Source organism: Mustelus asterias, chromosome 5 (assembly GCF_964213995.1).
Source record: "Mustelus asterias chromosome 5, sMusAst1.hap1.1, whole genome shotgun sequence".
NCBI classification, from domain to species: Eukaryota; Metazoa; Chordata; class Chondrichthyes; order Carcharhiniformes; family Triakidae; genus Mustelus; species Mustelus asterias.
This window is the reverse complement of record NC_135805.1, coordinates 47,427,818-47,454,036: the sequence shown is the minus strand read 5'-3', so window position 1 is coordinate 47,454,036 and position 26,219 is coordinate 47,427,818. Positions and strand designations below refer to the sequence as shown.

General features: G+C 41.4%; 1 protein-coding gene across 1 annotated transcript in view; it reads left to right on the top strand.

Annotated features, from left to right (window-relative positions):
• mdn1 (midasin AAA ATPase 1) overlaps nt 1-25,162 on the top strand; it is a 194,542-nt gene extending 169,380 nt beyond the window's left edge. The window contains exons 88-102 of the mRNA XM_078212495.1: nt 86-227; nt 2,409-2,734; nt 4,097-4,240; nt 6,399-6,500; nt 8,819-9,020; nt 9,175-9,339; nt 9,560-9,723; nt 11,573-11,662; nt 14,521-14,636; nt 18,801-18,975; nt 20,063-20,136; nt 21,478-21,592; nt 22,409-22,472; nt 24,032-24,174; nt 24,577-25,162. Of these exons, the coding sequence (XP_078068621.1) occupies nt 86-227; nt 2,409-2,734; nt 4,097-4,240; nt 6,399-6,500; nt 8,819-9,020; nt 9,175-9,339; nt 9,560-9,723; nt 11,573-11,662; nt 14,521-14,636; nt 18,801-18,975; nt 20,063-20,136; nt 21,478-21,592; nt 22,409-22,472; nt 24,032-24,174; nt 24,577-24,762 (2,208 nt within the window). The 3' untranslated portion in view covers nt 24,763-25,162. The remainder of the gene's footprint in view (nt 1-85; nt 228-2,408; nt 2,735-4,096; nt 4,241-6,398; nt 6,501-8,818; nt 9,021-9,174; nt 9,340-9,559; nt 9,724-11,572; nt 11,663-14,520; nt 14,637-18,800; nt 18,976-20,062; nt 20,137-21,477; nt 21,593-22,408; nt 22,473-24,031; nt 24,175-24,576) is intronic.
• The last annotated feature ends 1,057 nt before the right edge of the window (nt 25,163-26,219 follow it).

Here is a 26,219-nt window from a genome sequence, read left to right as displayed (position 1 = left end):
AACTCACCAGTAATTTCATTAGTAATCTGAACAGATTTCAAATGCAAGTACGAGGGGGGCTTACTAATCTACTTCATTACATTAGCGTGAATATAATGAAAATGAAGTGGACCCATACCAAGGCAATCAGGACAAACAACCAGAAACCGAGGCCTTGGACCTGCCTGAAGACCTCAATCTGGAAAGCCAAGATGGAGAAAAAAGTGACGAGGATCAGGAGGAGCAAGGCAAGTTAGTTGTGGACTTGTTGAGAATATGTGCAAAGAATGTCCGTGTCTGTGTGGGTTTCCTCCAGGTGCTCTGGTTTCCTCCCACAGTCCGAAAGTCATGCTGATTAGGTGCATTGGTCCTGCTAAATTCTCCCTCAGTGTACTCGAACAGGTGCCAGAGTGTGGCGACTTGGGGATTTTCACAGTAACTTCATTGCAGTGTTAATGTAAGCCGACTTGTGACACTAATAAATAAACTTTAAAACCTTTAAACTGGATTTATTAGATTTTCCAGTATTCAGACAGTGACAGTCTTCTGCCCTCTCCAGAGTTCAATGAATACATTCAGTACCTAGATTAAACCCAGGTTGTACAGAACAGAATTTCTTGCCCATTTTCTCAAGATATTGACTTTTTCCAGGGGTGTGAGGGCACCAGTCCCTTGTCCAAGAGGCCATTCTTCTGTGAATGGGTCCAATCCTACTCTTGGCTCAATGTCCATGTTTAGCTGCATGTTCTATTCCATCAGTGATCAAGAACAAGAATCTGGCCTGTATTCTTTTCAAATCGGAAGGCATATTGCTCTAGAGTAGCCCTTGTCTGTGAGCATATAGCTCAAATGACATCTGTACAAATTATAGGTATAGAGCTGTTGGATAGAGGATAAGAAAATGAAGATGCACTAAAAATTTTAAAGATGTAAGGAGATGTATGTACTATTCCCCTGGAAACTAATTTGTAGCCTTCATTTTAAGAACATAAAGGGGATCAGGACCACACAGTCCATCGAGCCTGCTCCACCATTCAGTACGATCACTGATGATCTTAGACTTCAATTTTCCTGCCCATTTCCCATATACCTTCTCTCTCTGAGACCAACAATCTGTCTTCCCAACCATAAATGTATTTGACGTTGGAGCATTCGCAACCCTGTAGGGTAAAGAATTTCAAAGATTCATAACCCTTTGAAGTAATTCCTCCTCATCTCCATCCTAAATGATTAATTCCTTATCCTGAGACTGTGCCCCCGTGTTTTAGGCCAGTGGAAACAATCTCTCTGCGTCCATTCTATCAAGCCCCTTCAAAATTTTGTAGGCTTTAATTAGATTGCCTCTCGTAACTTCTAAACTCTAGAGAGCACAAACCCAATTTATTCAGCTTCTAATCATAGGTTCGTCCTGGGGACCAATTTAGTGAACTTTGCTGTTACACCTCCAGTGTAAGTGTATCTTGTCTTAGATGTGGAGACCAAATCTACACTCGGTACTCTGGATGTGGCCTCACCAAAACCCTGTGCAAATGTAGCAAAACGTCTTTATTGTTGTAGTCCAATGCCCCTTCAATAAAGGTCAACATATCGTTTATCTTCCTAATTGTTTGCTGCACCTGCATGCTCGCTAACTTTCTGCGTTCCTTGCACCAGCACATTTCTTTGAACTCAACACTTACAAGCTTCTCAACTTTGAAAACATTTGGGGGTTTTTTTGCAACCAAAATGAATAACATCACATTTTCTTATAGTCTACTCCATCTGCCATCTTGTTGCCTGCTCGCCTAACCTTTCCATATCTTGATGCAGCCTCTGTGTCCTCCCCATGGCTTGCTTTTCCACCTAGTTTAGTATCATGAAAACTTTGATATATTACTCCACTGTCTTTTTATCTATGTCATTAATATAGATTGTAAAGAGCTGAGGCCTCAGCACTGATCCTTGCAGTACTCCACAATTCACTGTCTGCCAACTTGGAAAAAACACCATTTGTGCCCTCTCTCTGTTCTCTATCCCTTAATCAATGCTCTATCTATGCTAATATATTACTCCCAACCCCATGAGCCATTAATTTACCCATATTACTGGTTAAATCATCAAAAATCTCTTTCAAGCACCATTTCCCTTAGTAAAATCATGTTGACTTGCTCTAATCGTGCTATGATTTTCTCCGTGCATTGTTAAGACTTCCTTAATAATGGACTCCAGCATTTTCCCCACAATTGATGTTTAGACAACTCGAAATCCAGTTTTAATATTGACGTTTTTTGAAAATTCATAAACCTTGCATGTGGTCTATCTTTTTTAACCCATGTTTTTTTTAATCTGCTGCTTCCATCATTTTTAAAGGACTACCTCAAAATGTTACCTTTTCACATCAGTACCAAAATCGTGTCAATTATAATGAACCTTTTTTTACTTTCATAAAGGAGATAATCCCTTTGATATAGAAGAAAAACTAAAGGATTTCCATGAGAAAGGTCCAGATGAAGATGAGACCATGGAGGAGAGCGCGGAGACAATGCAGGAGAGTTCTGAGCAAGAACAAGACCAAGATCCTCAAACTGAGGAGGAAACTGATGAGAGAAGCCAAGAGGATGAGAGCAAGGAAGAAAATATTGAGGCTGAGGATCAGGAACATGGGGAAGAAGAAAGTGCTGAAGACCTGGACCAGCAGCAGTCTAAAGAGGAAGAACAGAAGGAATCTACCAGGGAAAACAGAGGAGATCCTGAGGACGAGGGGCAGCAGCCAAAAGTATGTAATTTCTTTATTTCCTTTGTGTGAAGTTTACTTTCTCCTTGAAGAAAGGGCAAGCAACAACAACAGTTGTATAGCATCTTTTCACAAAATAAGCAGGTGACTAGGCAGCCTATCATCATCCAGTGCTCTAAGAGGACTTGCTCTGATTGGCCTATTTGATTTCTGAAATTATTTTGTTCGGGTATGAGATCACAAATCCCAAGGTTATTATGAAGTTAGACTAGAACCCAACTACTTGCTATTTTGACATTTATGTGAGGATATGATGTTTCACTGCAGGTACGATTCTACTGACAAATGGGAAGCTTTTATCAAAACCAACTTTATTTAGCAATAACAAATGAATTAGCTTAACATTTACCAATTGAACAATACTTAAACGTGACAAGAAACAGTTCTTCAATGCTAAACTATCCCCGAGTTCCATTCAAGCAATATTCCTCTTACAAACTTAACCCATCTTCAAAGTCAGTTAGCAAAACACAGGCTTACAAGCTTGTAATTCGATTATCAGTCCTAGAGTTGTCAGAGGACATCTGGAGATAGAGAGAATTTGCTTCTTTCAGAACCAGACTAAAAACTGACTGTTTTAAAACACTGTCTCTCCTGCAAGCTCAGCTCTGCCCATTAACACATGACTCTGTCTCGTTTAAATCAGCCTAATCAAAACTCTACTCCGAAACCCCAAGGGAAACATGAGTAAACACAAATGCATTAACCCTGTTCAGATAAACACATAATTATCCTGCATTCTCAACATAGAGCTGCATGTTTTCCCAGACAAATTGACATCTTGCAAAACAGTGCTGACTTTTAAACATACCCCTGACAAGAAACATGATAAAAATATATTTAAGGGCACAATGTTATGATTTTTTAAATTTGTGCATTTGAACCGGTATTTGCCAGTCTCGTGGCAGCTGCCAGCTTCACTGACCCCTGCCACCGAGACCCTTTGTTGACCTCTGGGGATCTGTAGACCCAGGTTTGGGAACACCTGCATTAAATAATGCCTCATTTGAAGATTTAGTTGATGTTGCTCCAGGTTACATCCCACTGAGCTAGGATTGGTCTCGAGTGTGGGTCACATGCTAGCCCATGAGGTTAAAGGTTGTGGAGCTGTTGACGTCCGCTCTTGATCTATCTCTCAGTGCAGCTAGATATTTCACAGCATAAAAATATATTAATTAATCCTCAGGACTCTGGTAATTAGCATTCATGTATTTTTGTTCAGACCTGTTCCCAGTTTTGTAAAATTAGTTGTCCCCATCACATTCCCCTCAAAAGAAATTTCAATGATTTTGAAGTTCTTTTTTCGTAAGAGGGGGTCCATCTTAGCTCTGTTTTTCTTTCCAGGCAGATGAGGATAATGAAGATGAGTCTCAGTCTGAACAGCGAATGGAACATGAAGCTGAAGGAGAGACTGGGGAGGAGAACCTTCAGAGTGATACAGCTGTGGAACTGGCTGGATCCGCATCCGAGAGAGATCACGCTAAAGAGGTATAATTAGATCAGTCTGCGCACGGAGTGCGAAAACTCCTCCATACATCTGCACGACACACAAAAATCCAACTTCTAACTGTGTGGCATTTTAAATTTATTAAACAAAATCTTTGTTACCTATATTTATGATGGATGTTTCAACTGGAGCCCATAAATGGGAAACTAACTTCACATCAATTATCCACCTTCATTCTCTGTTTTGGTGAAATAGGCTATGCCTGAAGAAGGCAGATTCTTGCACAGTCATCTGTGGGGCTGTGGACTAGCTTGAAAGGAAGGAATCCCGGAGTGCATTGGCACAAAGGATGATAGGAACAATATGCAGTTTTGCTCCGTTAGTGAGCTTTTTGCATCAGTCTTCACTGTGGAAGACATTGCAAATATCCCGAAGCTATCAGGTGGGCTGATTTCAAATAATATGGTAGAATTTACAACAGTCCCAATCACAAGGCATAAAGTATTAGAGAAACTCAATGTGCTAAAGACAGACCAGTTACCAGGATCCGATGAACTGCACACTAGGGTTTTAATGGAAGTCGTGGACCAATTGGTTGAAATCTTTCATAACTCACTAAATTCCAGGAGGGTACCAGAAGATTAGAAAACAGCCAATGTGACATCCTTGTTCAAAAAGGGAGAAAGGCAAAAGGCAGGGAACTATAGACCAATTAGTTTAACATCTATTATTGGGAAGATGCTGGAGTCAATAATCAGAGGAAATAGCTAGTCATTTAGGAAAGCTGAATATAATCAAATCTAGTCAACATGGTTTTATGAAAGCTAAATCATAAATTTGCTCGAATTCTTTGAGGATGTAACAGGGAGAGTAGATCGAGCAGAACCTGTAGATGTGGTGTATTTAGATTTCCAAAAGGCATTTGACAAAGTGCTGCATAAGAGGCTGGTGCATAAAGTAAAAGCCCATGGAATTGTAGGAAGTGTGTTAGCTTGGATTGAAAACTGGCTGTCACAGAAAACAGAGTTGGACTAAATGGGTCCTTTTTGGAGTGGAAAGATGTAACTAGTGGTGCTGTAGGGATCCATTCTTGGCCCGCAATTGTTCACTATTTACATGAATAACCTGGAGGAAGGAACAGAATGGTAAGGTTTTCAAATTTACCGATGATATGAAAATTGGTGTAAAGGCATGTTGTGATGAGGATATTGTGACTCTGCAATAGGATATAGATAGATGGAGTGGCTGGGCGAAAACCTGGCAAATGGAGTTTAATGAGGGGAAGTATGAGGTCATACACTTCAGTAGCAGAAATCAAAAGGCAGATTTGGGGCGGCACAGTGGTTAGCACTGCTGCCTGACAGCGCCAGGGAGCCAGGTTCAATTCTGGTCTCGGGTCACTGTCTGTGTGGAGTTTACATGTTCTCCCCATGTCTGCATGGATTTCCTCCGGGTGCTCCGGTTTCCTCCCACAGTCCAAAGATGTGTGGGTTAGGTTAATTGACCATGCTAAATGGACCCTAGTGTCAGGGGGATTAGCTGGGGTAATATGTGGGGTTACAGGAATAGGGCCTGAATGGGATTGTAGTCGGTTCAGACTCGATAGGCCAAATGGCCTCCTCCTACACTGTAGGGATTCTATGATTATTATCTAAATGGAGGGAGATTGCAGCTGAGTGAAGTCCAGAGGCATCTAGGTGTCCTAGTGCAAGAATTACAAAAAGCTAGCAAGCAGGTCCAACAAGTAGTTAAGAAAGCAAACGCCATTTTGGCCTGTATTGCAAAGGGATTGGAGTTTAAAAATAGGGAGGTTTTGTTGCAATTTTTTCAAGATGTTGATGAGGCCTCACCTGGAATACTGTGTACAGTTTTGGTCCCCTTACCTAAAAAAAGATATAGGGCAGTAAAGTCCGAAGGGCGAGACCTACAGCAGTTGTCTTCCTTCAGTCTTGTCTTCAAATCTGTTTTCAATGCTTATAATTCTGACATTATTTTAAAAAAAACATTTGGTGCTCCGAAACATTCACATCAACGAGAAATTGAAATACTACATAGAAGATAAAATTACAACAGTTTCTGAATGTTAAAACGGAATCTGATAAATCATGAAGTGGCCATCTGCCAAAAAAAAACTCGCATGCAGCATCTGGTGAAATGTGAATACCTTGCACAAACTTTATTTGATATTGGATCTTGCAGGAACAAGGAAGTGGGGCTGCAGATGCGAATCAGTCAGAGGGTCATGAGTCCAAACTGATGGCAAGGGTTGCATCTCAAAGACAATCTCAGGACAAAACACAGGTAAAAGCACTGTTCACTCATAGGCAGCACTTTGTTTCCACAAATGTGTCGTGGTTCCACTTCATTTATTATCTTTTATAAAAACACATTTTCGGTCATGCACACCATGCAAGAATTGAGTGATTGCTTTGATCACCTGTACGTTGTCTCTAACTTAGCAACCATAACAGAGTTCTGAAATGATTGATCAGCTGAGAGTTTTGTAAGTTAACTGTACAATTAGGTTTGTGCAAAAACAAATATTTCACTTTCACAGTGCAGCAATGTTTTTCATTCACTGTCCTTCACCTTTTTGATGAGGTTTTCGAATGCATTGCCAAGCTATTTTGATGTAGCAGCAGGAACTGTTTCAGTAAAATATTCAAGATCCATTGACCCGGAAATTTACAACGGTAAATTAATGGCCAAATTGGCCAGGAACTTGTGCAAAGAAGGGGAGATGGTAGTGTTGTGGTAATGTCATTGGACTAGTAGTCCAAAAGCCCAGGCTAATTCCCTGGGGACATGGGTTCAATTAATTTGGATTATAAAGCTAGTCATTGGTAATGATGACCATGAAACTATCATCAATTGTTACTTTTTTTTAAAAAAAGCAATCTGGTTCACTAATGCCCTTCAGGATGGCAGTCTGCCATCCTTACCTGGTCTGGTCTACATGTGACTCCAGGCCACAGCAATGTGGTTGACTATTGCCTGCCTCCTGGTCAAGCAAGTCACTCATTTTAAGGGCTATCAGGAGCAATAGGGGATGGGCAACAAGTACTAGCCTTGCCAGTGACACCCACATCCCATGAAATAATATTTTGAAAATTGATAATTGCCCCAAGTTGCCAGACAATTTGTACCACTCAGCAATCAGCTTTCAAATATGCCATCTTGCTCTAGACCACCATAGTTTCATGAAGTATCTGTATTTGCATGTTAATTGCACATTAAACTTGCTGCAAAGCCAAGTCCTGCAAGTGGGGCACGTCATACTTTGGGCGGGAATTTCCGGCCTTGTTAGCCCCGAAACTGGAAAAGTCAACAGACCTTTCCATGGTCCGCCCACTCCCAGTTTCCATGGCAGACGGAAGGGCAAAATTCCAGTCTTTGTTAATGTCTGCCAACAACCTCCCTTCACCTAGAAAGTGAAGACAAATTCAAAATGTGGAGTTTCATTCCTTCTGCCATGAATTATTGGGGATTTTTAAAATATTTCATTTTTTCACCCCCGCTTCATTTCTTTTCTCTAAATCCAAACTTTGCTCCACTTCTGTACATGATTTAAGAATTGCCCTCATCCCGAGACCTTTTGCTGTTTATTTCTCAATCCTCTAGTCTCACTGGTTCAAAAGATAGACTGTAGATCCTGTTCATCAAGGTCCAGATGCCATGGTGTCTTTTATAAACTGTTACTATCTTACAGTTACAGTAACTTTGTGGGTAAAGCCATTTTTTAGCTAAAAGGTGCAAGGGAAAAGTCTTAACAAGGTATATGGCAAGATGCCTTACTGCAGCAAATTAAATCCATTTGATTTCTCGCGTTCTGTGCCAGGTTCTGGAACCACTGTGATGAATTGCGCAGAGATCCAGGGGCTCTGAACTCTCTCTTTCTGTTAAGTCACCTTAATCCATTGTTCATATCTATAAATTTCATACAGCATTAACCTTAAAAGAAAAATTGCCATTGTGTATATTTGATATAACCATCCATGTTCACTCTGCTTAGTAAATGGTGTTAGCTTGTATATCCCCCTTTTCCTAGTCTAGTGCTAACTTGAGGGGCAAGCCCATCTCCAAATCCAGCAAATTCCTTCGCATCGCAATCAGGCTTCAGGAGATTTTGATGCCTCTCTCAACTAACACATCCTCCATACACTCCCATGTCCATTATGCTAAGTAATATCCTGGATACATTTTAGTAAAAGAATAGAATCCCTATAGGACAGAAGACAGCCATTTGGCCCATTGAGTTTGCATAACAACAATCCCACTGAGGCCCTATCCCCGTAACCTCAGTATTTACCCTGCTAATCCCCCTGACACTAAGGTGCAACTTTAGCATTGCCCCCAATCCGCCTAATCCTGCACATCTTTGGACTTTGGGAGGAAACCGGAGCACCCAGAGGAAACCCACGCAGACACGGGGAGAATGTGCACACTCCACACAGTCACTCAAGGCTGGAATTGAACCTGGGTTCCTGATGCTGTGAAACAGCAGTGCTAACCCCTTTGCCACCGTGCCACCCATATTTTATTGCGCAATATTTTACAAAGAAAGGCAATTGAGTTTCTTGCAGATATTTTGACAAACTAAAGTGATGATCTTTCTCAAGAGTTACAAGAGAAAACCCGGTCGTGCAGATAACGAAAGAACAATGGGCGATCGCAATGAGTGTGCGAGCAAGCGACTGAAGATGGTGGAAGCTGACAATGCAGCACAACATGATACGAGGCAATCCGACCAGAAAGCGAAGGAAGCGGATGTTTATGAACATATCAAAGAAGGAAGTGATTCATATGATGCTCAAACCTACGGTGAGGTCAAAATCATTCAAATTCAGAAATCAGTGAAGAAGAATCTCCTCACTGAATCTGTAAAAACAAAATCCACTTCGCTTTTTGCTGAATGAATTGTATGCTTTGAAATAGTGTGCAGCTTTTTCCTAATCTTACAAATGGTTCGTTCCAGATGTAGCCACAGCGGAGCAACAAAATGCAAGTGGACAAGAGCAGGGAGAGGAAACCAAAGAAGAGTCTCAATCCATTGAAATGGAAACTGATCAGGAAGAGTTGCAGAGCGTGGATGTACAGGAACTGAAGCCAGAGAAAAACTCCTCATCTACAACAGGACCAGGTAATTAGATACATAACACTGCATAACCTCATTGCTGTATGTGAGTTTATGAGCAAATTGGCTGTTGGGTCTCCTGCATTACGGCAGCGAACTCATTCTAAAAGTAATCGATCGGCTGTGAAGCCAATGTCATGGGGTCATGAATAGCCCTGTATGAATCTAAATCGTCTTCATTTACACTCAAAATCGTATCAGTTGAACCATATCTGGTGTGTTGCAGGGTCCGACAACAACCTTGAAGGAGAGTTTCAGCTTCCCAAACCTGAAGAGATGGATGCTGCAACAGATGACTGGTCAGAATCCGAAAATGAACAGATGTCTGAAAGGAATAGCGAGTCCACCATCCACACTCTGCATGAGCTGCTAACAGAGGACGTTGAACAGGTATGAAAGATATTAGAGCGATTCTATTCAATAAAAGTGATACTTAACAGGCATGTTTTGATGAATGATGCTGATCTGTCGAAGCTTGGTTGTGAGTTGTACTGATAAAGCAGGCTGTTACTTCCATGTTACAAAGCTAAACAAAATTATTTTTAATGAACAAAAATTACTTTTACTTTTCCTCCAAGACGTAGAGTGCACATTGGTAACTTTTAAGTGTTGAGGTTTCAACCATGCATTCCTAATTTTAGCTGAACCTTTGGGAAGTTGATTACTTGGATACGAGGGAAATGGGAATGGTCTAGGGTGTTGGGTTGGGCCTGTCAGTCCAAAATGCATCTTTCAAGGGGGCAACTCTACCCCTTTAGAGCTGCCTCTGTGCCCCATTTGGGAAATGGTGCGTGCACAACGGGAGCTAAAAAGAAGTGAGAAAATGACAGTAAGCCAGTGTTTTATCAATGAACATGGTCACAATTTACAAAACATGACTGTTTTAAATTAGTTAAACATCTCTTAAAATGAAACCTCGTACTCCTTTACCATTGCTCATTCTTCTTTAGTCCTTGAGGTGGTAGCAAGCAGGATAGATGAAGGGGAACCAGTAGATGTAATATACTTGGACTTCCAAAAAGTGTTCGATAAAGTTCTGCACAAAAGGTTTCTTAATAAGATATGAGCACACAGTTGGGATAGTATATTAGTGTGGATAGAGGATTGGCTAACTGATAGAAGACAGAGAGTTGGGATAAGATGAGCATTTTCAGGATGGCAACCTGTAACTAGTGGAGTGTCACAGGGACCAGTGCTGTGACCACAGTTATTTACAATATATATTAATGACTTGGACAAAGGAAGTGAATGCACTATTGCCAAGTTTGCAGACAACACAAAAATAGATGGGAAGGCAAGTGGTGAGAATAACAGTCTACAGAGGAATATAGACAGGTTAGGTGAGTGGACAAAATCTTGGCAGATGGAATATAATATAGCAAAATGTGAAGTTATGCACTTTGGTAGAAAGAATAAAGGAGGTGAATGTTATTTAAGTGGAGAGAGTCTGCAGAAAGCTGCAGCACAGAGGGATTTGGAGTCCTCATATTAAATTGCAAAAAACTAGCATGCAAGTTCAGTAAGTCATATGGAATGTTGGCTTTTATTTCAAAGTGAATGGTGTATAAAGCTAGGGAAGTCTTGCTAAAACTAAACGAGGCACTAATTAGACCACACCTGGAATACTGTGAGCAGTTTTTGTCACCTTATCAAAGGAAAGATAAACTGGCATTGGCGGCAGTCCAGAGAGAGTTTAGTAGGTTAATCCTGGGTATGGAGGGATTTTCTTATGAGAGAGGTTGAGTAGGTTGGGCCTGTGCTCATTGGAGTTTAGAAGGATAAGAGGTAGCCTAATTGAGATGTATAGGATTCTAAGGGAGTTTGACAGGGTTGGTGCTGAGAGGTTGGTCCTAGACTTTCTCACCAGGGGAAACAAAGGGCATAATTTCAGACACAGATGAGGAGGAATTGTGAGTGAATCTGTGGAATCCTTTACCACAGAGGGCTGTGGAGGTTGGGTTGATTAATGTGTTCAAGGCTAAGACAGACTGATGTTTAATCAGTAAGGAAATCAAGGGGATAAGGCAGGAAAGTAGAGTTAAGGATTATCATATCAGATCAGTCTTTCTTCTGCTCCTCAATCTTATGGTCTTGCAATCTAAACAAGATTTTAACATTTACACTGGGAAAGGGCTAGTTGCAATCTGGTATGGGTGGTGTATTAATTACTGCCAATACGTTTGGCTGTGCCTTTGTGTTCTACACTTTTTATGTCGGATAACATGAGTTTGTTTTCCAGAGAGTTGTTCCTGACCCAGAGGAGCTACGTAAACAGCTGGAAGAGCAGCTGGATGCTTGGCGAAATCAGGAGGCTGGAGAACCAGAAGAGGTAAGGAAAAGACCATCTGTACTGGTGGATGGACTGATAAAGAAAGAAAGATGATTTTGTTTAAAAGGTGGAGGGCACTTTAAACCAACTTAAGTGAAGAGACTTTTAATCATTTTTTTATTCCAATTCAATGAAATTGCAAATTTTGAATAGATTTTTTGACTGAAGGCTTGTGCTCGAGATTTACCTCTTTTTAAAGCAAGTCGGGAGTAAATCTTATCCCAGCCCTTGGGCAGTGGCAGCTTCATTTGACGTAATTGGCATTTTAGTAAACTTGGTGTTGACCCGCTTATGAACTGTTAGGTAGAAATATCTTTTGATAACATAGTTATTGTCTAAGTAAATTAATTAATCCAAGGAAAGCTTGATGCAGGGTTTCCTAAGCCCCTAGTGACTTCCCAAGGGCATCGGGGAACCCCAAGCATTCTCATAATGTTGGTGTCCCTTTTCTGCCGTGAAATGGGTGCGATCACAGAAATAAAGTTTAAATACGTCTTTTCTAGCTATACCTATGCATATATTAGGAAGAGGCACAGAGTCACAAATAACTTCCACCAGCTACACAGCACCCTCACATTGGTTTTATTGGTTTATTTAATTAGTGTCACAAGTAGTCTTTACATTAACACTGCAATGAAGTTACTGTGAAAATCCCCTAGTCGCCACACTCCGGCACCTGTTCGGGTACACCTGAGGGAGAATTTAGCATGGTCAATGCACCGAACCAGCATATCTTTTGTAACTGTGGGAAGAAACCGGAGCACCCGGAGGAAACCCACGCAGACACGGGAAGAACCTGCAGACTCCACGCAGACAGTGACCCAGGTCAGGAATCGAAGCCAAGTCCCTGGCGCTGTGAGGCAGCAGTGCTTGCCACCGTGCCACCCTCTGGCCAAACAATCCTCCCATGGCCCCTTATTGTTAACCCCTGGAAGTAGTCTCAAATTTAGGAGTGCGTCATCTGGTCATAATTTAAAAGTTATATTACTAAAAAAAAAAATCAAGTCTTAACTTTTGTCATTTTTAATGGGAAGAATGATGCTGGAAAGCTGATTCTCAAATCAGACACATGCACCTCTCTTTCTTCCTCTCTCACACACCTGCACACACACCTCACTCCCTCATATGCACACTCATCCCCCCCCCTCACGTACACGCTCACCCCCCCTCACGTACACGCTCACCCCCCCCCTCACGTACACGCTCACCCCCCCCCTCACGTACACGCTCACCCCCCCCCTCACGTACACGCTCACCCCCCCCCTCACGTACACGCTCACCCCCCCCCTCACGTACACGCTCACCCCCCCCCTCACGTACACGCTCACCCCCCCCCCCCCTCACGTACATGCTCACCCCCCCCCTCACGTACACGCTCACCCCCCCCTCACGTACACGCTCACCCCCCCCCCCTCACGTACACACTCCCCCCCCCCCCTCACGTACCCGCTCACCTTTCCCCCCCCCCCCCCCCCCCTCCACCTTTCACGTACGCGCTCACCTCCTCCGCCCCCCCCCCCCCCCCCCCCCGCCCATCTCACACTCCCTCACGCCTCTTTTTGCCACCGCCTCCATTCTCCGGCTCAATCCTTGCAGTTGGCCATGGGTTTTTCTGCCTGGCAACAATGAAATGGAATAAATCAAATGGACCAAATCAGAGAAATGCCCCACAGATTTAACGTTTCAGCTCCTTGCGACTCTATTCAGAGGCTGACTTAAAACGTTAACTCTATTTGGTCTTTCCACAGACGCTGCCAGACCAGCTGAGTTTTTCCAGCATTTTCTATTTTTGTTTCCAATTTCAGCATCTGCAGTATTTTACTTTTATTAAAGCTTAAGGGAATGTGGGCACTTTATTGAACAGTGCTGAAACTCTGGACAGATTGGAAGCCACATGGCAACATTAGTGATTTAACAGTTTTTTTCCCAATGGGCAAATAGCTCTTAATTTGGCAGAAAGGGTTTCAAATCTAACTGCTCACGGCCAACATGTGAAGAGAGGGTCTGATTTGTTGGATGTAAACAGCATTGGGCCCAGTCACACTGACCCCCATTGATATGAGCCTATTGATGGGTATGTTATTGGCCACTTTGAAGTGATGCTGGCGCCCATTATGCTGTACCCAAAATAAGTTCCTGCACTCGGAAGAGGAAGGGTACAGGAGAAGTGTGAACAGGACTGCTCAAAATAAATTAATTTAGCACAAGTTGTCATCTTCAGTGCTATTTTTAAAAAGGTTTTAAACTCGCTGCACTATTTTTCCCTTTTTTTTTTAAGATTGAACTGATATATTCCCTAACAGTTTGACTGGAGCACTCCAGCAAAGCATAAAGATGTAAATTCCCATAAAAAATGTTTTGAACTGCTAGAATTTTTTACCATGCAGTTTTAATCAATCAATTTTAATGGTCTTCAATGGGAGTATAAACCGGGTAGCAGAAGCGAAGTTTGCTTCCACAGGTTTCACCTTCAAATCTGAAATATATCCTGCTTTCCGGTGGGGTGCCTTGTATGATTGCTCCGATAGTGGGAGGGGTGCTGGGTCAGAATATCATGGAGAACTCTTGCGCTAATGCTCCTTGGAGCACTTGTGGGGTGAATTTTCCTGTACTGCCCGCCACAGGAATCGGAGCGGGTGAGGCGTGGACCGTGGGAAAGTCTGTTGACTTCAGGCGGGGTTTTCTGGTTTTGGGGCAAGCATGGCTGGAAAATCCCACCCCTGATTGATTGTAACCACAACAACAGCTACAATTCTGTAGAACAGATAAACGTTTGCCTGCCAATACTGGGAATGTAATTGCCAATCTTTTTTTTGTGTTTTTGACATTTTCCTATTTTTCTTTGTGTTTTATACCAGGAGAGAGCTGCTGCTGAGATGTGGCAGCAGTATCAGGCATTGACAGCGCCACTATCACAGCAACTGTGCGAACAGCTTCGTCTTGTACTAGAACCCACCCAGGCAGCTAAACTCAGGTCAGTGTACTCATCCTTGTTTGTTTTTCTATAATGAGTGGTATGTGAGTGTGTTTTTTTTTTCCCTGATCAGTGAACCTTCTGGAATCAACATCAACTGATGATGAGCAGTTTAAGATTACAAATCGTCCAATTAGAAACCATTCTATTCTGTAATTGTACTTGGCTTTTTCTTCTGGTTTTTCAAGCAGCAAAGCAAATGTGGAGTACACTCCATAATTGGGCAGCCCAGTTGCTAGCATTGCTACCTCACAGCTCCAGGGACCCGGGTTTGATTCCCAGCTTGGGTCACTGCCTGTGCAGGGTTTGCACGTTCCCGCCCCCCCATGTCTGCGTAGGTTTTCTCCGAGTGCTCAGGTTTCCTCCCACATTCCAAAAGATGTGCTGGTTAGGTGCATTGGCCATGCTAAACTTTCCCTCAGTGTACCCGAACAGGCACCAGAGTGTGGCGACTCGGGGATTCAACTTCACTGCGATGTTAATGTAAGCCTACTTGTGACACTAATAATTAAACTTAAAACTATTGGATAATTGGCTTATTTCTTAAAGGAAAGTGTTTCAGAATATAATTTTAGATGACTTCTGTTCTGGGATTTCTCTAATGAATATATCATTACATGATTTGGGTTACTTCTAAAAGAAAGCACCCTATTAATGAATGGTTATGGTGCAAGGGTGAGAAATATCCATGCTTTGGTGGAATTCCAGATTTTCAGTTCTGGAATTCCTCTCTTTGGAATGTTTCTCCAATCTCCCCTTCTCTGAAGTCCATTGCTTCACTTCACATATACATAATCAAATACAGGTTTTCTTTTGCCTTCCAATGCCTCCATTTGGCGACTACCACATAACAGCAATCATTGACTCTGCTCAGCTGCTAAATCACTGGGGAGGTTGAACTGTGTTGTGCTACAGCCGCTGTGTGGGATCACCCATGTTCCCCTTCCTGTCCCAGTTTGCTTGACTCATGTGGGGAAAAACCTGTTTGTTGGATATTAGTGGTGGAGTGTGTTGTTCTGGAGGCGGAGGACACAGCGAGTGATTTTCTTCAGACCTGGAGCAAGGCTAGATCAAGCATCTGCTTCAATGTTAAGTTGCTGGCTGGAGAAGTTGTCTACTTTAACATCCAGTTTGAAAAAATAGCAACCACAGATTTGGCAAAGCTGCGGCGGTAAAATGCGCTGAGGCAGCATATGGTCACAGCATGAAGATGAAGCGATGCACTTAGGCTGGGGTATGCTACAATCCAGTGGGACCCAGTCTCCACTAGTTCACATCTGCTTTCCAGCAGTGGGTAAACAAGTTAGTGATTACAGTTGGCTGATTCTGCCCACTATCCCGAGACTGAGAGTACAAAGGACTAACCGATCAACCATAGGATGTCGATTTCTGGGACCGATCGCAGTACAAATGGATATTTAAAAATTGGCGGCCCTGTTACATTGGATGCCTCAGTTATGTGTTGCCTTTGCCAGCTAATGCTCAGCTGCTAAACCACTGGAGATTGAACTGTGCTACAGTCCCTGAGTGTCAAACCATTGCCCTACATCATCCCATCCCCACAAAAACTTCCTCACTGTAGATTCAGTTCAGTGGCTGCAAGAGCTGGGGAGTTCAGTTGTTGAACTGTTGGCAATAATAGGTAGTAGTTTGAAGTGTTATCTGTATGAAAATTCTGCTTTTTTTAACTTTGAAACAAGGTGCTGGTTTTAGTTACCCAGATTGTGCAGTGGCAATGTTTTAAGTGATTGTTGAAGTTGGAGCCTGTGAGGATCCACGTGAAATAAGTTGATAAAATTGTTGATCAACCGCCACCCCCCGCCCCCCACCGTGTGCATGGCCCACGCTCACCTTTTATTTTGCCCTATCCCGGACCCAAGTCAGTAGATTTGAATAAAGGGTGGCACAGTGGTTAGCACTGCTGCCTCACAGCGCCAGGGACCTGGGTTCAATTCCGGCCTCAGGTGACTGTGTCTGTGTGGAGTTTGCATGTTTTCCCCATGTCTGCATGGGTTTCCTCCGGGTGCTCTGGTTTCTTTCCACACTCTAGAGATGTGCAGGGCAGGTGGATTAGTCATGCTAAATTGTCCCTTTAGTGTACCAAGATGATACGATTGGGAGAATTAGTGGGGTAAATATGTGGGATTACCGGGATAGGGCCTGGGTAAAATGCTATGTTGGAGTTGGTACAGATTTGATGGGCTGAATTACCTCCTTCTGCACTATAGGCATTCTATGATATATTACAGTGCATAGTACAAAAATGTGTACATGATTCCCTGTCATAAATTTAAAACCTCTTTGCCTTTGACCGCTCTCATCCCTGATGGTAAAGCCAGAATGGAGCTTCCGTTGCTTAAATGCTACTGCCACTAGAGAGCATTTCATTAAAAAGGTCACAAGGGAGAATGATGTTCCATGTAGAGTATTCATTCTTTCCACCAATTTAATCAACTGAAATGGTATAAATAGCTCCCATTAGTTTTAACTTTTTAACCACTACCATTGTTGCATTCTGGGCCAGGACTTGTTTTTACTGCTACCCCTCCATGCTAATTCACTCAGTGGGCACTGAGTGCTCTGTCCAATTGGAGAAAGCATTTTGTGTGATGAATTGGTCCAGATTTTGCGATTGCAATGACGGAAAAATAGCCAGCACTTGCTGTTATCATTTGAAATTGAGTGCAATATCAGGCATCTGCACGTGTGCAATGAAACACGGAAACCCAGAAGTTGCTGTCAGTGGTTCCAAGCTCCTCCTGATTATTGTCACATGTATTAACAAACAGTGAAAAGTATTGTTTCTTGTGCGCTATACAGACAAAGCATACCGTTCTTAGAGAAGCAAATGAGAGAATGCAGAATGGAGTGTTACAGTCATAGCTAAGGTGTAGAGAAAGATCAGTTTAATGCAAGGTGGGTCCATTCAAAAGTCTGACAGCAGCAGGGAAGAAGCTGTTCTTGAGTCAGTTGATACGTGACCTCAGATTTTTGTATCTTTTTCCCAACGGAAGAAGGTGGAAGAGAGAATGCGTGGGGTCCTTAATTTTGCTGGCTGCTTTGCCAAGGCAGCGGAAAGTGTAGACAGAGTTAATGGATGGGAGGCTGGTTTGCGAGATGGATTGGGCTACATTCATGACCTTTGGTAGTTTCTTGCGGTCTTGGGCAGAGCTGGAGTCAGACCAAGCTGTGATACAACCAGAAAGAATGCTTTCTATGGTGCATCTGTAAAAGCTGGTGAGAGTCGTAGCTGACATGTCAAATTTCCTTAGTCTTCTGAGAAAGTAGAAGTGTTGATGGGCTTTCTTAACTATAGTGTTAGCATGGGGGGACCAGGACAGGTTGTTGGTGATCTGCACACCTTAAAAACTTGAAGTCCCCAATGACAGCAATCTTTAGATATCATTAACTGACTAACTTCCCCTTTTATGTTGGAAAAACCCCTGAAAACATTTATACTTTGTTAGTGAAATAGGTTTTTAATGGTGTACTAATGCTGAACAAACTCTGACCCAGGAAAACTAATTTTGTATATTTGTAATCTAGGCTATAGATAGGCCTAGAGGTGGGGATGTGATCGGCGCAACTTGTGGGCCGAAGGGCCTGTTTGTGCTGTGGCTTTCTATGTTCTATGTAATGTGAAATGTTCCCATTATGGTCATTCCTTAGTTTATAGTTGTCTGTATTTGCTTGTGGAGTATATACACAAAAAGCTGAAATGCAAAATTTTATTTTGCTCTCAATTTATTAAAGAAGTGAATCTTTGTCCATTTTTACTTCCTGCTCTGCTGTCTGAGAGAATTCTTCAATGTGAATGCTGTTTAATATGCTATATGATGTCACTATTGCTGGACACATGGAGAGTCCCCAGACTTGGCACCAAATTAAAATTAATGCCAAGAAAGTTGAAACTGATACCATAGAGATCATTAGATCTTAGTTAATTTATGCGGTATAACTGAGACATGGATACCCAAGACATGTGGCAACTATTGAAGACTTTGCATATCAAAAAGTTCCCTTGCTCTAGAGAAAGATGGGTTAACCTTTTTTTCCTGTCAGTATGTATTTTAATTTTTTGTTATTTCATTAACGTTTCTTGGAAAAGTACTTCTGGAGCGGTTAAAAAATATTTGTTTCCTCCTTGCATGTATTTGTGTACAGAGGTGATTATCGAACTGGAAAGCGATTAAACATGCGCAAGGTGATTCCCTACATAGCAAGCCAGTTCCGTAAAGACAAAATCTGGCTTCGCAGAACAAAGCCAAGCAAACGACAATACCAGATTTGTTTGGCAATCGATGATTCTTCTAGTATGGTTGACAATCATTCTAAACAGGTATGGTTTTTAAAAGTTAGATTTGAGGTTGCACAATTGCCCTGTAATGCTTGAGTTGAATAAACTTAAGTGGCCCATAGCCTATTGTAGTAGGTATTTTAAATTTGTTTATTAAACCTAGACACACTGCTTTCTACCCATGCCACTTGACTGTAAACATGCACATTGATATACCCTGTTCCTTCAAATAGACAGACCTGCCTCATTAATTTAAAGCACATTTCTTGGCCCCTTTGAAACTGCCTCCACACATTTAAATATTGCTCCCATCTTTGGTAAAGCAACTACTTTGGATGGTCTGTTGAAGGAAGAAGGTAACATAATATTTATCGTTTCCAAAAGAGAGAATGCTGAAAAATCTCAGCAGGTCTGGCAGCATCTGTAAGGAGGGAACAGAGCTGACGTTTCGAGTCCAAATGATCCTTTGTCAAAGCTGAGATTTTCCAGCATTTTCTCTTTTGGTTTCAGATTCCAGCATCTGCAGCAATTTGCTTTTATCCAATATTTATAGTTTGTAGACGAACAATCTGTTACTACTCATGTCTGGCTAAGTAGCCAGGATGATATTGAGGCACCCTGCTAGGAAAGTCTCAGATTTGATCTCTGGTTTGTGTTGAATTATTAACTCACCTCATGTCTGGGGTTGAAGTAAATGTGATAGTGTTAGATTCAAGACAAGGTGGATGTAAAATCAACCAGGGTTCCCACTCCTGGTGGCTATGCAGTGACTGTCTGGAAAGTAAATGTGTGGCTGTCAAGGTAAGTCGGTGTTCAAATGTTATTCGCCCATGATCACAAAGGCTGTTGGATCATTTCACTGTAGTCACACAAGCAACCATCTCTTTCTGAGTTATAATAACCAGAGTGCCACGGAGCATGGCCCAGGAGAAGAGGCTATTCGAAATATAAACAGAAAGTACTGGAAAGACTCAGTAGGTCAGGTCTGACAGTATCTGTGGAGAAAGAAAGAGCTAACATTTCGAGTTCATTTGACTCTTGAGCTTAGAGCGGAGAACATTACAACCATGTGTTTGTAGGATGGCTCAGTTTTATCCTAACATGCCCTGTGCTTTTGTTTCTTTTGTAGCTAGCCTTTGAATCATTGGCTGTAATTGGGAATGCTCTCTCACTTCTGGAGGTTGGACAGGTTGCTGTGTGCAGGTGAGTATAAATAAAAACAAGTTGGCTAATGCTAACAGTCACTTGTGCTTGTAACCTATGTAAGGACATCAAAAACAGAAATTACTGGTCGGGCAACAATCTCAAGATTAAGTTGACATTTCAGGTCGATAACCTCCCATCCGAATTAGAAGATGGTAGAGATTTAATGTACCTTTTGAGGACATGTTTAACACAACATTGCAGTGAAGTAGCTACAATGTTTTATCCCTGGTCAAATAGCATTACTGATCCTCCCTGCATTGTTTGGAGCATTCTAATGTTATAATTTTAAACTATTTTCTGTAGTCTCAAGAATCTAATAGTCATGTTCTGCATTAAATCTCTGATTTTCGGGGGGAAAAAGATGAGAGAAATATTTATGTATAAAATGTAGAAGCCTGCAACTTGCATTTGGAGTTGACTTTGAGTTTCTGCTTTGGGTATAATTGGCAATGTGGCCACTAACTCTGCTTAAAAATCTGCATAAACACAAATGTAAAACAGTTTGTGGACCACTATAATCTTGCATTAATAGGTATTCCTTGATATATTTTGAGTGGCAACTCGAGTATATTTATTAGTACAACTGAAAATGGGTTATCACAGAATATATTGTCCACCACCTAGGAGTAAGATGATTTTAAACGACTGAAAATTACCTTTAAAGAGCCATTTACTGGCTTCATTGGCATACAGTAATGTGTTCGTTTACCAAATCATATAATGCTTTTTATAAGGTGCCTCTTGGTGCCCTTGCATCAAAATTTTAAAAGCATCTTCAAAGTTGCTTCAACAGTTTCTGTATGGATTCTAGCAGGCATGATTAGTGGAAACATCCTGTGGTGATTAATTAGATCTGGGGACATGACCAGTGCTGTGGGTGGGGCTGGTTCCCAGCATGATGTTTTTTAAACCACCACAAAAAAAAGAACTTTGCGTTTCGAAATTCCCCAATCTTTTGCAGTTTGGTCAATTATCAGATTAATTATGTAAGAAGGAAGAGCACAGCCTAGTGGAAACTCTTGCCCAAGGTTCAACATGGGGTTGTATGTACACCTGTAAAAGTTATAGATTGCTGTTAATGCACCATGAAAATTTTGTCCCATTTTCTGATATCTTACGATTTTCAGCACAGCTGTTCTGGTGAGGATTTTTGTCTGGGTCTCGAGAGCTATTTGTAAAATATGCTTAGCATATCTCCAGCATTTTCATAACTTGAAGTTTGACAAGTTCTGGCACGATAGTTGTTATCTTCCCAAAGCTGGCCATCAAATTTCCTTGCATATGCTCAATGCCCTTCTGTTAACATTCTGATCATCCAGTCATGTCTTCAACTTTCAGCTTTGGAGAGAATGTCCAATTGCTGCATCCATTCCATGAGCAATTCAGTGATCAGTCCGGAGCAAGAATATTAAGGAGCTGTCAATTCCAGCAGAAGAAAACTAAGATAGCTCAGGTTGGTGCTCATATTAACAGTAATTGTTTGGAAGAAGCAATGTGCAAATCAAATGTGTGTGTGAATGTATAAATTTTCTGAAAAGGGTGTGTAGCATAGTCTACTTGGGTTATGGAATGGTGAAGTATTGCTTATTTACGCTGCTCTTACAGCTAAGGTTAAGGCCTTTAGGAGAAATTGGTGGCTGAGGGAGATGTTGGCATTGTAGTAATCTCACTGAACTATGATACAGAGACCCAGACTAATGTTCTGAGGACATGGGTTCAAATCCCATCATGGCAGTTGGTGGAATTTAAATTCAACTAATAAATCTGGAATTGAAAGCTAATTTCAGTCTGGCCTACACCTGACTCCAGACCCACAGCAACGTGTTTGATTCTTAATTGAGCCTGAAATGGCCTACCTAGCAAGCCACTCGGTTCAAGAGAAATTAGGAATGGGCAACAAAGGTTGCCATTGCCAACGACACCCACATGCCACGAATGAATAAAGAGGGAAAAGAATAAACTATCTGTGCTGTTTACAAATTATTTAGTTTCAGCACATTGAATCAGCAGCTGTGTGAATCATGAAGTATCTTACAAATTAGACAATCCGATTTAGTAAATCAAACAACAGTTTGAATGAGTGCCTTTATAAGTCTTGTCAGAAGAGACTTCCTTTGAGAAAAATAAATGGATTGTATGAGAAGCAAGCTCAAAACACACTGTCCCATTAGATCCAGACCGTTTCTTCTTCCACTTTGCCTTGTCAGATTAAGTGAAGGATGAACTAATGCAGCTAATTCTGACTTTCAACTTCTGTGTATCTTTGCAGTTTCTGGAATCTGCAGCCAACATGTTTGTTGCAGCACAGCACCATGCCCAGCAGGGAAGACCAGGTCAGAGCTTTACACCAGTTTTATTACTTGCTGTCCACGTTCAAGAAACTTTCCAAACCTCTATGTTGGCTTCAATAATGTTGCTTTTTAAATAAGTCAAAGATACAACATGGTGAAATTAAACACTTGGTTATGCAGACCATGCAGAAGGATTAAATGTCACGATGGACAGTAGATAGGGATAAACCTCACAATCGGTAAAGGATTGCGAAGGCGAGGGCATGGATTTCAAAAGAAATAAAAGTGATGCGAGAAAAAACATTTTCACACAGCAAGTGGTTCATAGAATAGAATCCCTACAGTGCAGAAGGAGTTCATTCGGCCCAACGAGTCTGCACCAACCACAATCCCACCCAGGCCCTATCCCCATAACCCCTCATATTTACCCTGCTAATCCCTGTAACACTAGGGTTAATTTATCATGGCCAATCAATCTAACCTGCACGTCTTTGGACTGTGGGAGGAAACCGGAGCACCCGGAGGAAACCCATGCAGACACACGGAGAACGTGCAAACTCCACACAGACAGTGACCTGAGGCCGGAATTGAACCTGGGTCCCAGATGCTGTGAGGCAGTAGTGCTAACCATTGTGTCACCGTGCCGCTCCACAGTGGTTACACTCTGGAGTGTTCTGTCTCAAAGCATGATGGAAACAGCTTCAATTGAAGCCTTCAGAAGAGAATTGGACTGTTACTGGTGGAAGAATTTGCAGGATTACAGGAAGAAGGCAGGAGAATTGTGCTCAAATCAGTTGCTCATTTGGAGAGCTGGTGCAGATCTGATGGGCCAAGTGGCCTCCTTCTGATCTCTTAACAGTACTGTGCCTCTGTGATTAACAGTTCTTGCAGCAATAGGTCTCCAATATCACTTGTGAAGTGCTTTAAGGCATTTTTGAAAAAGGCAGTGAGAGAAATTATACCAAACTTTTTTGTGCACCTTCCTGTACAAGTGAAGATATTAGAATTGAAGGGTATTCGTTCAATACTCAAATGTTCTGATTCAAATTAATTGTACAGGTGTTGCTGCATGTCATCTTCTCTTGAATCGAGAACACCATTATTAAAGTTGAAGTTAATTCTGCCGTGAAGCTTTGACTTGTAATTTGATGCACACTGATTTTCCTATCTGCCCTGAAAATGGTAGAGCAACCAAATCGATCATTAATATCCTGATGATCCACTTCTGAAATTGAATGAAAGGAGATCCTAATCTTCCTGGAATCTGTAGTTGTAAAATGAAGTGTTGAATTTCTCAGTAGGATTTCAGAAGGAGCTTTCCCCTCTGTCACGCAACACCAGATGCCCTGCATTGTTTAAATGGCACGTGAGAGAAAGTATTTTGTTTAGGTATTCTGGCAGTGATGGGGATTGTGTTGTCAACTTGACAAACTATTTTCATACGGTATTTTAATGGCTGGTGAGGCAAAAAGCAAATGTCATTTCATGCACATGTTTTAAACTGGTGCAAAATTTTAATGGAAGATGAATTTGCTTTTTGTATGCAAACTAAGCAGGCGAAACAAAGACCATAATAATGGAAATGTTAATTTTTTTTGTAGAAACAGCACAGTTACTATTGATAGTGTCTGATGGACGAGGTCTGTTCTTGGAGGGGAAAGAGCGAGTTACGGCTGCTGTTGAAGCTGCTCGACACAGCAATATTTTTGTTATCTTTGTTGTACTGGACAATCCTGCCTCTAAGGTAAGCGATAACGAAGTATTGGAATAAAGTAGAGAAGCTTCAGTTGAAGAATTTACACCAGAACAGGTGTATTGGATTGAATGGCTTTGTGCTGTAATTTCTACAATTCTATAACCATGAAAACATTTTAAACCATTTCTAAATGAGAAAGGGGGAAGCAGAGATAACTGCATATGGTTGAAAACCTGTAAAAATGTACAGTTGAATGAATGAAGAAAGTTAGCCTACTATTAGATGTTTAATGCTGCTTACTGATGAGAGTATAGTTGTGCATTAAAGTGTACCATTATTGTAGCCAATAAGGCAGATGTTAGTTTATAACATTAGCTGAGACACTGAGGGAGCATTAAAGATTACACACCTTATGTAGTCTTCTAACTTTGTTTTTGTTTGCATTTCTAGGATTCCATTCTGGACATTAAAGTCCCTATATTCAAGGATCAAGGAGAAAGTCCCGAAATTAAATCATATATGGAAGAATTCCCATTCCCGTTCTATATAATTTTAAGAAATGTGAATGCCCTCCCCGAGACGCTCAGCGATGCTCTCAGGCAGTGGTTTGAACTGGTGACAGCAACTGATCATTAACACAGTGGAATGCAGAGAGTTGATGCATGTTGCTATGTTGTCCAGCGGTATTGCAAATCATTGCACAAGCTGTAATATTTAATGTACTATTAATACAGATTAGCCGGGAAGAGAAACCTTTGTTCTGCGACTGAAAATATGATGTTAAGACTGAGTTTATAATGTGAAATGTTCTATTCACATTGAGAACCGTACCACTGTGTTCATGGTGGTTTGTGCCAAAGGCACAGTTTATTATACTAATGTGAGAACCTGTCTGAGGTTTGAGTGTCAGTTGTTGTTTTGTAACATGTGCATATTTGTTGCAAATGAAAGCTTTAGTGTGTTATTTGGAGATAGCTTCATATTTGGAATTGTATTCTTTGTATCTTTTTTGTAGGTCAATAAATCAGTTACTAAAGGCTTGCCGCTATCTGCTCTTTTTTAAGATGGATGTTGGTTCTTTAGATGCCACATCCGTTTTAGAGTTAGGAAGTGGTTTTGAACCTTGGGACCAGAAACTTCAAATGGCATTCTTTAAGAAATTTATAGACTCATCTAGAATTATTTAAAATACCAGCGTGATGAGGGGGGAGGAGGAGAGTGTATGTGAGAGGGTTGAAGGAACCATGCAGTGGAGAACACCTTTAATAGCAGCTTGCAACAAATTAGGGGAAAGAGAAAGCACAATGGAGAACACTCACCTAGTTTGAGGTGTCTCAATTTAGTTCCCAGAGGACTCTGGTTGCTTTGTCTGGAAAGATGAAGAAGATCTTGCTCTCCTTTTTAAAATGCTAATCCTGTGCAGCAGTGAAGAAATGCAGCCTTGCAATCAAAATTGTGGTCACATGTAGAAGTCAAACATCATTCTTGTTTGACATCAGCACGCAGCTGAAAATTGGGGGTTTTATGGCGATTTTTTTTTTTTCCAGCTCTTCTCAACAAGAGTTTTTGCAGTTCTTCAAACGCTGGACGTAGAGGCACATAAAATTTCAAAAGAAAAGACAGGGTGAGACTGCAAGGCACACCAAGCAAAACTTCCATCTTGGTGTTGATCCTTCAAATAGCACCATTTCTAAATACACCGTCATTATTCAGCATTTATCTTTCAAGTGGTAAGGTTTTGAGTTGGGATGTTTCACCAGCATTAAAGGAGGAACATGTGCTGCTTTGCACTATGGCCTAGTTGAATTTTAAAAGAAATACTTGAGGTGTTTCATAAAAGTTGGAGATATGGGAAGTAGCTTCTCAACTATACTGGTAAAATGTCATGAGCATTGAATTGATCCTATTGTCACTCGAGGATGTTGCAGATGCAACTTTATATTTGATTCTAAACCATTAAGCCCAACTGATTTTTTTTTTGACCATTTACCTTGCCTGTCCATTCTGATTTTTTTTATGAATACAATTTAAATATAAATGTACAGCTACAGGGGATCCCTAGCAACCAACAATGTTATTCAACATAGTAAGCA